This window comes from Pseudorasbora parva, chromosome 23 (assembly GCF_024679245.1).
Source record: "Pseudorasbora parva isolate DD20220531a chromosome 23, ASM2467924v1, whole genome shotgun sequence".
NCBI classification, from domain to species: domain Eukaryota; kingdom Metazoa; phylum Chordata; class Actinopteri; order Cypriniformes; family Gobionidae; genus Pseudorasbora; species Pseudorasbora parva.
The window spans coordinates 14,777,432-14,793,358 of record NC_090194.1 but is presented as its reverse complement, the minus strand read 5'-3'; the positions used below and the strand labels follow the sequence as shown (position 1 = coordinate 14,793,358).

The window sequence follows — 15,927 nt, the reverse complement described above, 5'->3', positions numbered from 1 at the left end:
TATATATATATATAGGCAAATATTTCTTAAATATATAAATGTATTTATAGCCTAACTGTAATATTTATAATTTGACAGCCCTAGTGTGTATATATATATATATATATATATATATATATATATATATATATATATATATATATACACACACTAGGGCTGTCAAATGATTAATCACATCCAAAATAAAGGTTATGTTATATATGCGTGTGTACTTTGTATAATTATTATGTAGATTTTAATGCACACACATACATGTATATATTTAAGAAATATTTGCCTGTATATATATTTATATATTATAAATATTGTATAAAAAATGTATTAAATGCATCGATGTATGTGTATTTATACATAATAATTATACACAGTACACACACACACACACACACACACACACACACACACACACACACATATATATATATATATATATATATATATATAACACACACTTCAAGAAATACCATCATAGCTATATAAAAATAGCTTTTTTTTAACTTTTATCAGTCAAGAAAATGTGGTACTGTATTTTAATATAACAGATATTCTGATTGAAATTGTATATTATTTTTTGTCAAAGTATTTGACATACTGAGAGAGAGAGAGAGAGAGAGAGAGAGAGAGAGAGAGAGAGAGAGAGAGAGAGAGAGAGAGAGAGAGAGAGTTATTACAAAAATGCTATTGGTAGAATTGATGATAAGTTCTGGGAAAAATCTACCAATCTAATTTACAAGAACAAATTATGTTTTTTTAAAGGTTTTTAATTAATTTCATTTATTTAAAAGAAAAACATTTATGATGCACAGCCATAGAAATAGTTAATTATTTTATTATTTTTTTATTTTTTTACAAAACAGACATGTGGAAGTGGGGGAAAGTGCTTACAGGCTACCTGTCATAATAAATACAAGAATGCAGAGGCCTTGTCCCTCTTTCAGAACAGAACAAGTATTTCTCAAATTTAAGTTACAATTTCAGACTTTTCCCCCCGGTTTCAGACCTGTACACCTAACACTCCCGCTCTCTGGTCACAGCTGAGGCTTATACGGCACACATGTATGAAGAAAACAATGAAACACAGACACATTCGTCTCAGGACACTGCTTAAATTAAAAATACATTACATGTACATTTTCTTTACATGTAGCTATCTTTACATTTTACTCAAGTGCTCTTTTTAGTCTCTGTCTTCCTCTTCCATTCTATCTTCTGCACAAAAGATTGTTGTTTGTCATTGAAAATCCCTTCTTGATCCTGATGTTTGATCTTTTCGTTCTCCTGTTTTAGTAAAAATGTTGAGAGCACTGTTCAGATCAAAGCTATTTGTAGTTTATGATTGCAGGTAAACTGGTATGACAACAGTTATTGCAAAGCATTTTTGAAAATAATTAAATTAGGGACGGTTTAGACATCCTCCTTGAAAAATGAAACCTTAGACTATAGTCATTATTCTTTAACGTTTCACTTGGAACTAAAATGAAATAATCAGTTTCTAACAAACTATCTGCTTTCAAAACAAGATGGCAGCAATTATTTATACAATTAACTGATGGGCTTAAAATTAAGAACCATTTTAATTTAAGAAAAATAAGCCCTGCTGGCTTTTTAGGCCCTTTGAAAACACGGATGCTTTGCATATGGGTGTAAGAACAAGACAGCAAGCTAAAGTGAACTTTCTTTTAAGTAGCATAGATTCGTTTCACTTGCTTAGCATGACTTCCATGTTCAACTGTGGCGTGTTTCGATGAGGAAAAAGAGATAAAATATGTCTTACCACCTGGTCCTATGCCACTTATTTCCCATCCACATCTCTTGTGCTTTTCCCTTTTTCAACCTAAATGTTTAACACTGATGCTGGTAACTTTACATTCCTTTTGTTTGCATTCAGAGTCTCCAAACGCTGAATAAGAGTCGAGACTATCAGGAGAAGGGGCGGACAAAAAGTCTTTTACAGTGTGTGCTCGAGTCTTTTTTTAACTTTTTTTGTCCAGAAGTACAGATCCTGGTCTTGGCGATGCAAGTCCTAAATTCACAGGTCACATATGCAGCTTCCCTTAACCGTGCGTGACTGGATGCAGGTGAGTAAAATCCCGTCCAGCGAAACCAGAGAGGAAACAGTCTCTCTCCTTGCGAGTTCAGAGGTCAAGAGCAAGTGGGACCGTGACCTTCTCCTTCAGCCAGGTCCGACCTGTGGGGTCAGGCGCAGGAGGGATTGGAAGTTTGGAGCAGGAGGTCAGGGTGAAGGGGTCAGGGGTCAGTGCGAGGTGGGGGCGTTAGCGGCTGAGAGGGAGCTGCGGCAACGCCATGGCCTGATGAGGGAGACTCTGTGTAGTGAGCACCGAGAACGGATGGCCTGCCATGCCAAAACACAAAGAAACAGATACTAATATTAATCTATCTATAGTGATTTCGGAATATCTTCAGGTCAAAGAACACACTAGATAAAAAAGCTAACAATTTAGTTAAATATACATGTATATAACAGCAAAAACGTTTGGAATAACTACGTTTTTGTAATGTTTTTGAAAGAAGTCTCTTATATGTTGACCAAGGTTGCATTTATTTGATCCACAATACAGTAAAACAATTATAATGTGAAATATTAGAACTTAAAATAACTGTTTTCTATTTGAATATATTTTAAAATATGAATTATTCTTGCAATGTAAAAGCTGTATTTTCAGCATATTTTGTCCAGTCTTCAGTGTCACATGATCTTTTAGAAATCATTGTAATATGCTGATTTAATGCTCAAGAAACATTTTTATCATTAGTGTTGAAAACAGTTGTGCTGCTTAATATTTTTGTGGAAACTGTGATAGATTATTACTAATATATGTATAGACATACACACACACACACAGGCTACACACACAACTATTTGTTTTTGTAGAATGTGGGGACATTTCATAGGCAAAATGGTTTTTAAACTGTACAAACCATATTTTCTATCCCCCTACACTGCCCCTGCCCCTAAACCTACCCATCACAGGAAACATTCTGCATTTTTACTCAAAAAACTCATCCTGTATGATTTATAAGCATTTTAAGTGGGGACATGGCCAATGTCCTCATATTTCACCCTCTCCTTGTAATACTTGTGTCATACCCATGTCATTATACACATTTATGTCCTTATATGTCACAAAAACATGCCCACACACACACACACATGGCATTACATGATGGTAATCTATCACAGTTTCTACAAAAAAAACATTAGGCAGCACAACTGTTTAAATTTGACGGCATTATTTTTTATATATTTAAAATTTTATATATGCTGTAAGGACAGCAGTATCTAAGGAAACACTCACTTTCGATGTACCCGTGCAGGGCCACCATGCGTGCTCTCTCAGGACTGCCGAAGGGGGAGTAATGCAGCTCGTCGGGCAGCGAGGGGGGCATGCGGGCCTGCGGGTGAGCCTGAGGTGGGCCGCCGTGCTGCGGAGTGTGCTTTTTATGTCTCGCTCTGCAGTTCTGAAACCAAACCTATGCAAATACAACCAATTGTCAAAACAAGCTGTCTCTATTAACTGAATTTAAACGGATTGAGCATTAAATGGGACAATAAGAGCTTCATCACCTGTATGACTCGTCTACTCAATCCTGTCATGTCCGCCAACTTCTGCAGGGTCTGAGCGTCAGGGTTGTTGTCCTGTGCAAACTGCGCCTGCATTACCTGTGCATGAAACAAGCGTTGCCTTAACATTAGGTCATTTACTAGGGGGAAACGTCTATTTGCGAAGATTTTATACATCAAAATGATCAAACATATTCAAAAATATAATTAAAAATGATAAAATAATCAGTACTATATATATATATATATATATATATATATATATATATATATATATATATATATATATATATATATATATATATATATATATATATAATGTTTTTGAAAGATGCTCACCAAGGCTGCATTCATTTGACTAGAAAATCAGTACAAACTGTAATATTGTGAAATATTATTAAAATAACAGTTTTGTATTTGAAGAAATTTTAAAATGTAATTTATTCCTGTGATCAAAGCTGAATTTTCAGCATCATTCCTCCAGTCTTCAGTGTCACACGATCCTTCAGAAATCATTCTGATATGATGATTTGAGGCTCAAGGGACATTTACTATTATTGTCAGTTGGAAACCATGAAAAAAAAAACTTGCCCCAAAGTTTTAAATAGTAGTGCATCAAGCTTTCCTTAAAACATATTTAGCTGCACAACTATTTTCAAAAATGATAATAATCAGAATTGTTTATTGAGCAGCAAATCATATTAGAATGATTTCCGAAGGATCATGTGACTTGTGAAAATTCAGCTTTTATCACAGGAATAAAGTACTTTTGAAAATATATCCCAATAGAAAACAGATTATTTAAATTGCAATAATACTTCCACAATATTACTGCTTTTTTGTTGTTTTGTATTTTTTGTGTTTTTGAAAAGGAATTCAGCCTTGATGAGCATAAGATATTTATAAAAAAAAAATTAAAAAAACTTTCTGTAGTGTATATTTACAATACATTTACATTGCTGACAGTGCCGCATGAAAGGTAAAATGCTGTTCCTTATGAATTTAACCTGGAAGCTTTTTTAAACATAAATAGAACTGAAATGTGAATTCATAATGGACAAAAGCAAACCCCAAAAAAGGGTGTTTTGCTTCCTCATCTCAGACATCCACATGCCACTGTGTTTGATAATCTTACCTGCAGTTGTTCCGCAGTAAAGGACGTTCGTGCCCTTTTGGCCGGTTTTGGTTGACTATCCTGTTCCGACGGCACCGCTCCCTCCAGAGTGAGTCCGCTTCCTGCGTGAAAACCCAGGAAAGGGTTGTTAGGAGACCTTTTCAGATCGATGAGAATTAAAGTGTAATGCATCCGAAACACACGCACCACTCTCAGCGGCCCGTTTCAGGTTCTCCACCATTGTGTCGTAATGGATCCGACAAAGTACTTTCTCCTCCACCAGCCCAAACTCCTCGCCTGTGGACAGCTGACGTTTGCAGGAGAAGCAGGCGAAGCAGGCCAGATGGTAGGCATTGCCCCGGGCTCGCCGTACCCAGTCGCTGGCGTAGATCTGCCGGCCACAGCGGGCACACTTTGTACCAAACCTACTGTGAGACAGAGAAGGGCTTGGGCATCAATACTCATCCCATAAACAATACAGTGCTTATCATTGCAAATAATACCCTATATTATAATAATACAAGCATTTTGTGTGTAAATTATGTTGTTTTGAATTCATAGTGTAACATGTATTCCAGTTTAACAGTTAACAGGTATTTTTCTCTCTCCACAGAAAGCCCTTGCCAGCAGAAGACAGAATACAGATAGGCTGAACCGTGTCCAAAAGATAACCACTAAACGTGTCAGACACGGCTGTACAACTCTCAGCACAAACAAACCACAAGTAATTCTCTGAGCCGCAGGTCGGCAGGAAATGTCTGCTGATAAACTGTGCTGATAGGATCCATAAACTCATGATTTTATCCAACAAAGTGCATTATGTATGTAAGACATCTATTTTTAAAGTGTGAAGAGCTTCCAATATCATTTTTTTCCACATATCTAAATGAATAAAGGCAGGGATTGGATATATTACATTTTTAATATTTACTATATATAATAAAACAATATTATAAATAATTATTAATAAAGTTTATAATTTTATTATTAGAAGTTTTATATATTTTTTCAGTTGATTATACAAATAGTAGTTATCAAAAATGTTCTAAATCAAATATATACCATTTATAATTATGTGCTGTCAAATATTTACATATTTACTTAATATATGTGTACTATTTATAATTTTTACGTATGTATAAATACACACACATGCATGTATATATTTAAGAACAATTTGAAACATTTATATATAATATAATTATATGTGATATAGATTATAAATTATATATATATATATATATATATATATATATATATAAATGTTTCTTAAATATATACATGAATATACATATATACATGAGTGTGTATTTATATATAAATAATAATTATACAGTCATACACATTATGTAAACAAACTTTTATTTTGGATGCGATTAATCACGATTTGACAGCACAGACAGATAGACAGATAGATAGATAGATAGATAGATAGATAGACAGACAGACAGACAGACAGACAGACAGACAGACAGACAGACAGACAGACAGACAGACAGACAGACAGACAGACAGACAGACAGACAGACAGACAGACAGATAGATAGATAGATAGATAGATAGATAGATAGATAGATAGATAGATAGATAGATAGATAGATAGATAGATAGATAGATAGATAATTTATAATAAATATAACTGTCATTCTCTCTAATAAATGCACGTTCAACTGTACATGCATAATTCAAACAGGGATTTTTTAAAAGATTATTTCAGTCTTACATGTTTTTGTAATTTTTTTGGTTGTAGACTTTTATTATTTATACATTTATTTCATCCATTCATTCTACCATTGTCCGCACTGATCTGCCATTGTCCCTCTTTCAATTGTTGTTGTTTTTTTAATACCACATAATAATTAGTCATTATTTCTAATCATACACTGCAAAGCTGCAGTTATTTGTTGATTTTCTTGTGCAGAAATTGAATTAAGATGTTGCATGTTATTGATGTAACTGCTGACGGTACATGTTAATCATCACATGCTCAGCCAACTGTGATTTGTAAATGTCTACGCATTCCATATTTAATGTAGCCCTGCATTTTCAGCAGCCCTATGGCCGTGCAGTGGCTTAAAGCACCTAATCTGTTATTCTGTGATCAACAGGACTTGATGAACAACCCTGCAGCGATACAAACCAACAGCAAATAGACAGAGCCTGCTGTAATGAAGTGTTATTTTGACTGGACGGGGCTGACCACGCCGTGCGTTTTTGACCCAGACATCACATTCTGGTGACCAAAGAGGGTTCCAGTGATGAGAGGACTAGGAGAGACTAATGCTCTGCAGATGGCCAGTCGCGGCCCTTTTTTGGCCTGAATCTGAGCCCTCCCTCCCTCCCTCTCCACCACCACACCTCTGTCATTTGGAGCTCTTGTGTAAACAAAGTGTCATACACAACCTCCTCCGACTGCAAAGAAACACAGGATATCAAGATAGCCATGTTTTCTCCGCATACGCTACTGAAGAATGATGACACCGGCCCCTCGGGGGGTTCATCCACTGGAAATGACATCATAGCCCACCAGGGAGCCCCACGGGGCTCAACAAACCAGGAAACTTGTGTGCATGTATAATAATTTGTCTCTGCCAATCAGCACTTCAGTCAGGATGAGCCAAGAAGCAAAAACAAACCTGAATCAAAAAATATTTACAGTCCACTTATGCGCAAAGTATCAATACATAAAACACGGCTCGCGTATTAATGCCTGCAAAAAGCATGCAGAGGGGTTTCTGTGTACACTGCACACCATATTCTGACAGCATCATTCCAGACAAAGAATACAACGTTTTGAGTAATGATGCATTTCAGACGTGTGTTTAGAGGAGAAACATTGTGGAACGGAGCCGTAATCTGTCATGGCAGTTCATTTACCGCAAAACCTTTCAGAAAAGCCATAAAGATCTTAAGGGGGTTTTGTTTTTGTTCAGATCTGCCGCACGTCTGATTGTGCGTTGTTGTGCTTTTACTGGATTTATTTCTGTCCAGCATATCATAACTCGCTGGGGAAAATTCCTGCAGCCGCAAAGCCTTTCCCTCAGTTCTGAAGAAATTCACCTTTGGCTGGAAAAGAGAAGCTTGTGGAAGCACAAATTCTGTTGATTAAATTCGATATACTCTTGAAGTTTTATAATCCGGGGGTAAATCTCCCTCTCAGAGCCTGCTGAGACTTATTAATGACGTTTGCTACGGCAAGCCTCGCTATTATTATTGCTCATGGAAGTTTTTCCAAACCCTCAACCATGAGTATTACATTTGGTGTGTAACCAAACTGTTTGTTATATGGCCATAAATGATAACGGCAATCTTGCGACATGTTGAGGTGTGCTTATCCATTCCTTAGTGATCGGATTGGCGATTCCTGGTGTGCGATAAATTGTTCAAGAAAAATAGTAGACCTAGAGACCAAAATAAAGACTTGCACTCTGCCCAAATATACCTACTTCAATACTATATATTAAACAAAAAGGCAAAGGAGTAGTATTTCAAAATTTGTGTACTATACTCACATTTTTAAGTACAGACAACTTGGAAGTTTAAGTCATTTCAACTTAAATTACATAAAAAAAATTAGTTGAATCTTGGGCAGCTTATAAAAAAAGGTTGACAATTGCGTAACTTATTTTAAAGAGTTGAAGCAATGTAAAAACATATTGTCATAACTTGATGATGCCATTTTTTTTTACAGTGTAGTATTCGGAAAACAGTAGGTGAAAACCTGGATCACTTCTTCAGAAGCCCGTCTGATGGACGCGACTATCCCATGAGGCCACGGGTGAGGATTTGTGAATGCAAGTGACGAAGTAGGTCACATGACGATGACAACACGGTATGTAATGAGTGCCAACTTCATTCATATCAGAATGCGATTGCAGTCACAGCACTGGATGTTTGTTGGTAACTAACAACCTAGCAACACCTTTGCACCCATTCCAGCTAATTATTTTCTAAACCGCCAGAAAATATTTTTCTCTTTGTTGGAGCCTTTATTTTAATATACACTGTCAGAAAAAAAGGTACATTTTTCTGTCACTGGGGCGGTACCCTAAGGTACAAAACCGAAAAAAAGTACTAATATGTACCTTTAAGGTTCTACCTTTAAGGTACTAATTTACACTCTTAAAGTACTGATATGTACCTTTAAGGTTCTACCTTTAAGGTACTAATTTACACTCTTAAAGTACTGATATGTACCTTTAAGGTTCTACCTTTAAGGTACTAATTTACACTCTTAAAGTACTGATATGTACCTTTAAAGGTACTAATATGTATAATTTAGGGGTGAGACAAAGATGTACCTTTTCACTTTTGTACCTCAGGGTACCGTCCCAGTGACAGAACTGTACCTTTTTTTCTGAGTCTATATATATATATATCGTCTTCTCTTAACTCTTTTGTCATTGTAATTTCAGTCACTCATAAATATTCTCCACCAAGTTGAGTTACACAAACTCTGTTTACTTCTGTTTGCATTTAAACACAAGGAGTTTTGCACGCGCATGTGGCCATTACAGTACGTCATCTCCTCCAAATCTACCAATCTCCGCTCCGCACAAACCCACTCAGGTTACCGCCTTACTCCATCACCCTATCCTTATCCTTTGGTTGCTCTGATTAACAGCCTCCTCTGACTTCCTGTGTGGCCTGATGCTCGTGCCTTTGTGGCTGTTTCTCTTTAGTGTAGGTACAGTCACGGCTCTGACCCTTACCGCCAAATCTACCTCTCCCCCCACGGCACACAGAGCAAACCCACTTTGATTTCCTGTAATTACACTCTATTAGAGAAGCTGTCAATCTGGCCCAGATGAGAGACAAACACAAATGAAACATATCTTTTTTTTGTTTTGCTTTCTTGCAAGAAATCAATGGAGATCCTTTTCCTTTCAAGCATATGATGGCCGTCCTATAATGGTGTTTGTGTAGCACCAGCAAAACAATCCAGCTGCCAAAGAACAAACATAGCATCGTGTTCATGAGCTTCAGGTACACACGACTCTCAACGTCACTACAGCCAATCATCTGAGCATCAGAAAGAAATCCTTTCCAATGAAACTGAGTGTAATTTGACTGAGGTCTGCTTGATATCGAACCATATAAAAAAAAACAGATGTCAAATGCTACTTACTAACTGTTGGAGGTTATGATCTCGACCTCTATGAAAGATATAATTGGGTAAAAAGGCTCAAACAGACTAAAAAAAAGCTTGTATAGGCATACCAAAAACACTTCTGTTTGCAGAGGACTTGACAAGAGGGATGTTTCAGTGCCACCAGAGAGAAACACACATTCACTCTACTTCAGATCACTGAACTCGACTCCACCAGCTTGGAGTTATTTCTGTCTCTTTTACAAGGCAATATGTTACAGAGTCATTCACTATACTGCTGCCGTGTTCCTGTGATTCCATGTCAGAAAAAACACACACCATCCTGATTAACTTGCATAATTAGGGAAGAAAGCCGAGGCTTTATTTTGTTATGCAAAGACCAACATAAACCTCTATGTTTGCTTTTTTTGACATGGAAAACTGTACGGAAACTTACTGTTTGAGGGCAATGCATAGCAATTTGAAATATCAGTCAATTTGGATATTGGAAACGTGCATTTATTTTATTTATCTAAATTATTGAATTAATTATTCCTTTTTATTGACAAATGTTATATAAATATTACAAATCACATGAAAATTCACAAATTTTAAGGTCAATTAGAAGAAATGGGAATATTGTTTGGCATATTTATGATTTTTTTTTTAATTTATATTTATTTATGATTTTTCAAGATTTTCCAAGAAACAAAGAAACAAACAAAAACTAATTCTGAACAGGGGGTATACATTCTGTTTTTAGGTAAGTGTAGATTCACATGCAGTGAAACAGTCCAATATTTTAGAAAAATGTCATTTTTAAAGTCTCAAAATTAAAGTAAATTCTTCCACTGTATATTTATTTAACTATTTCTATCCATTCACTGTCCTGCTTATTTATAATATTTAATGCTAATAAAATAATACATATTAAATCACTTGGAAGACTTTAAAACCCCATTTAGCGTCAGTGAAATTCGGTGAGCTTTTTCTCAAAGCATTCAAATTTCTATTGTGTTGAACCACAACTCGCAATTTTCATCCCGAATAAAATCTATAAAAATCCATTTTGTGGCAGGCTTTCTTGCATTCATTCAAATGTCTTTCGCACGTCCCCTGTGCCAAAGTTTCCTCTTGAAATCTCTCCTGTGTAAACATCTCTACCTGCCACCGAGAGATCCTAGACTCAACCGAACCGCTGTTGCTCTTTGAAGATCAAGACACTGATGCACCATCTTGTGGAGCATCTCTTCAGATTATTGGGCTTAACGTAGAAAACAAACCCTCTCCTGCACTGCAGCATTGACTTTAAAGGGGCCAGTCATTCACATTGACGGGCAATAAGCAGGGAAGGCTGGCCAATATCATACTGCCATTCACAGGCCTCGCTGAGTGCTCTGCAATCATGCCATATCGCAGCCCTTGTAGCCTCAGTGCAATTTCACAGCTTCCCTGTCGGATCTCCCTCACTCCATGCCTTCCCATCAGCTTATTACTGGATCTCAACCAGAGCTTTTCGAGATCTTGAATTCTTTAACTTGTGTTTGCTTTCTAACACTATTCAATTGCATACAAGGGAACAGTGGCATATTTAACTCAACTAATAATCAAGTAATCAAGTTCTATTTAGAACTCTCCATTATATTACTATTGGCATCATCTCTATTTGTGGCCCTTTTTATCATAATCCAAAAGTACACTGCACAAAATGTGCTTCATTGAATAAAATCTAAATTACTGGTCAGAAATATTATTTTATAGGCTACTGAATCAGAAACATCAACCAATATTACACAACGCTATTTTGACCATAGATTTTTTTTTTTAAGTAAAACAAAATTATGCGTTATTATTATTCAGAAGACACGAATCTCTATCCAATGCATCAATTATCTACAAAGACGAAATACTTCTAATAAATCGATTGTCATGAAGAATTATAATGTGAGAGGTCTTTTTCACTGACTTCATCACAATTAAACTCAATTACAAACGGCGTCTTGTGTAAATATCTGCAGCCTATTTGTTGTGGTGAGAATGATATCGTTACTTTATTATTATTATTTAAGGAATCATTTAGCATTCACTCACTCGCTACACTCACGCAACACATTTTCAACCATAAGCAAATAGTGACGCAGTTTTTCGTTTATGCGCACACCCGATAATTTTGAGGACAGAAAGTGAAAAACTTACCCTACCTGAAATAATCCATTTTACAGAAGATTTCCTTATTTTTAATGTAGCAGCTGCTGTGTTGACGCAGTGAAGTCCTGCAAACGGAACATTCCAGACACCTCACGTGCCAGATCAGATTATTAACCTGTAACAAACAGAACAGCGAAAGTTAAAATCCAACAACAAAAATAAAAATTATCCTATAATAATAACAACAACAACAATAATACTAATAGCCTAATAATAATTGAAATAAATGAAATAAGGATTTTTTTTAAGTCTACACGTATGCACAGTGAATGTCTTTTCTTTTTTTAGAATTATTTTGGTGTGCATTTAATAAAATTCGCCTACTGTAGAACGAAATGTCAACGTGCATTAAAATTATTAGGTCAAAGCAAACACATGTTTCTTGTTTGAACAATCCCAAAATGACTGCCATATAAATACGTGATATGCTACTAAACAAAATGTTTAAGTTGTGATTTTAAATAAGAATCTGTTATTTTTGTAATAATGTTCCTAGAACTGCTTTGTAAGCGTTTAATTATAAATGTAGATGCACGAAAGCTAAGAAGCCTTTTTTTAATTACAAGAGAAAAACTGCATAATAATAATAATAATTGAATAATGTTAATGAAACCTGCAACACATTCCTTCTAGAAATGCGAGTGTTGATATTCTAAATCGGATTATTAATATTTTAAACCTGATTATTGATATTTTATATATATATATATATATATATATATATATATATATATATATATATATATATATATATATATATATATATATATATATATATATATATATATATATGCTTTTTACCGTTTTCTTTGGAACAATTATGACAGGTGTAACCTCCTGACGAAAATGTTTGCTTAAATATTCTGACTGGAAAGATTTTTTTTTTTTTTTTTTTTGTAAGGTTGGCGTTTGAAGGTTTTTAATTATTTACTTGTTTGATGCATTTTCAGAGTCTCAGACCTCGAGAAAGGAAAACTTACAAAGGCGGCGTCTAAAGAGCGTTCATCCTGACTAAAGTGTAATAAACTCACTGTAATAAACTTTATTAGTTTCCGCAGAAAAAGCAAAACACACTCAGACAGATCGCGCTCTAAAGATCCTCGCGCGTAACACGCGCACTTCCTGAAAAACAAACAGGCCGAGAGCACATGCACGCGACGATACTGTCAACATCTCCACACACACATACACACAAAAAAGGCTATAAATGTTTACAGCCGAGCCAACTATTATTCGTAAAAAAAACAGCAAATAGCAGAACAATCCAAATCTAGCCTAATTGGCTAGCCTTTATATGCTATTATTAATTAGCCTAGATTATATGTAAATAATAATTTCAAATTAACCTCTTTTTTAACCATTTCCCCTTCACATTATTTTAACATGCTCCTCTGACCTAAGTAAAACACTGTAGGAAAATATTACAGAGACTTTAATTAAGCTGTTATATTAAAGTAGACATGCATTGTTCAGTAACGTTTCTGCTTGTGATAAAGTTGACCCCAGCAAAAAACAAAACAAAAAAACATAATAGGCCTACAAACAAATCAATAACGAGACTTTTTGTAGACTATTTTCTCATGTTTTATAATACTGATTTTTATTTAAAGTATTTAAAATTAAAATTAAAAACAAAATGCTGCTTATAATCAGTTTTCACAAGATTATGAAATGTTACAAATGTATTTAAACAATCATTGTTAAGTACTTCATAGGCTATATTCGATCTATTAAATTGGCAGCGGTGCATCACACCCCACATATGAGGGTTAAAATAGCACAGAGAACCATTTCAATAATTAAAAACGAAGGCAACAATTCTTTAGCCTACATAATGCTGTTTGCAAAAGTTTTAAAGAAGCTCAAATCAAAACATTATATTAGCCTACATCACAGTCAGTTCACTCGTCACATGAGAAGACACAAGCGCGCGCCCTCGTACCTTCAGCAGATATCTGTCCAGGATCTCGAGCCCGCAGCTCGCGCACACGTTCTTCCCGGTGGACGCCACGGACGAGGCGGTGGACGTGGGCGAGCAGATGGACGGAGTTGAGGGCGGACTGGGCGAAGAGCGCGTGTCGTCTTTCTCCATATTAGATCTGTGAGATTCTCCGTCAGACTGTGACTGCAAGAGCGGCATTGAAAATAGCGCAATGAATATAGCATGATGTTTAGGTTATTTTGCTGACAGGAAAATTCTGAGAAAAATAATTCACCCCACAAAAACTCTAAACGTAAAAAAATGCCCATCCAGAACATTTCGATTGTAAATAGGCTAATTATAAAGAAAATCGAAACTCTTCAAACTCACTGAGGAAAGCCTGAAATGCTCGTGTAAACTTAGGCTAAATGTAATTTTTCTAATGCTTTTCTTAGAGCAAAAGTTGTTTACTAAATTGAAATAGTCCAATAACACACACACACACACACACACACACACACACACACACGCACACACACACACACACACACACACACATGCATTATACCAGTAAAGAGTTTTGTATTCTGTGTAAAGGCCTTTTCTGCAAAAGCTCAACGCAGAGACGCAATAAAGGAGCACGGCCGCTCCGCGCGCTCACCATCGCGTGTCCGTGTTGCCCGTCCACGCAGCGCGACGCTCCCGGTGTGCTGTGCGAGTCTGGAGAGATCACCTACAACACAGTCAAGCCACAGTGCTCCATGTCAGGCATGTTCCCAGCTCTATATATGCGTCCAAAACAATAAAAACGCTTTTAACTGTGCATTGAGAGCCTCGCGACAAAAAGCCCCTATTTTAATGAAGCGATTTCAATTTGGATTGATTTTTTTCCCCACACTTAACCCGTGCCTCTTCCCATAATCGTATTTCCACGCAATCCAGGGAGCTGGGGGGAAAAAATAAACTACCTGCAATTACAAATAGCTTGAAATGCTCGCGATAAGAGGACCCCAGAGTGTCAATTTCAACTGCCAATCAGAGAAAGCAACGGGCCACCCAAAGAATTGCAAATTTGATTTTTAATGGCAGTAATTAAAATCTAATTTTTCCTCTGCAGACTTGGCATGTGAAGAGGATGGACCGCAAATCACACTATTCAGAATAGATCCTGATTCTCATGACATCACTTTAAGGTGAAGATGTTACAGGCTGCAGGAGATTATGATGATGATGATACACAGGACTTTCACATCCAGTGAAAACAGCCTTTTCTTTCCATGCAGTTTGATAACAACGGCTGTATTATGGTGACACACAACTGAATACAACACGATAAATGTCTTACCTGTTTTGAGGGAATTCCTTCGGAGAGAAACTGATTTCCCTCTGATAGAGGGGCCAAAGCCTCATTTTTCCAATACATTTGACGGTTTCACCTTCTCTTTAGACAGAAATTGCTTCAAGCGTTTTGTGTTGTTGTTGTTGTTGTTGTTAAATATTCCTTATTCCATGCGCCCTGCCCGGTAAATGCGGTCTAATATGAACCCTAACCGACGTTTCCTCTCGGATAGTCAATCAATAACGATCAATAATCTCTGTATTTAAAAAAAAAAACGTGTAAAAGAAGTCTTCATTCGTGATAGGTCAGGAAACCGGGAGCAGACGCGCCGAGCGCGAGCGGTTCGTCGGGACGCCTTATTTAGAACGGTTTGCAAGATATTTCCTACTTTTCCCCTCTTTTGGGATGCAGTTGCTTGAGTACAGGAAGTGGAGAAAATTGAGGGGCTGGCAGGTTTTGCTCCTGCTCTCCTCATAGGCAGTCAGAGCACAGCCTACCTTCTGAAAGTTTACAGATCAGAGGGGAGGGAAGAGATGTGGCCTGAGTATGTATCGACATTTTGTGATGCTGTTTGGGCTTTAATTGTCTGACAAATTAGCGATTCAAAAATGTATAATACTGGGCTTCCAAGTTAATATTTAACTGGGCTGTTATGGGGATCGATCGTATTAAC

The 15,927-nt window shown here is 36.3% G+C and overlaps 1 protein-coding gene across 3 annotated transcripts; it reads right to left on the bottom strand.

Moving 5' to 3' along the window:
* Window positions 1-870: 870 nt before the first annotated feature.
* On the bottom strand, window positions 871-15,663 carry lhx6a (LIM homeobox 6a). 3 transcript variants are annotated; one of them, XM_067432832.1, is made up of 9 exons: window positions 15,261-15,663; window positions 14,577-14,648; window positions 13,937-14,119; window positions 11,988-12,109; window positions 4,905-5,125; window positions 4,719-4,819; window positions 3,587-3,682; window positions 3,318-3,492; window positions 871-2,362 (listed from the first exon to the last, which is right to left on the bottom strand). In XM_067432832.1, exons 1-9 carry the CDS (start codon window positions 15,336-15,338, stop codon window positions 2,274-2,276), a joined length of 1,137 nt encoding a protein of 378 aa, XP_067288933.1. In that variant the 5' UTR covers window positions 15,339-15,663; the 3' UTR covers window positions 871-2,273. The 3 variants fall into 3 exon arrangements, with proteins under 3 accessions (XP_067288933.1, XP_067288935.1, XP_067288934.1); XM_067432834.1 differs by having other exon boundaries at window positions 871-2,353; XM_067432833.1 differs by having other exon boundaries at window positions 4,905-5,122.
* Window positions 15,664-15,927: the final 264 nt, after the last annotated feature.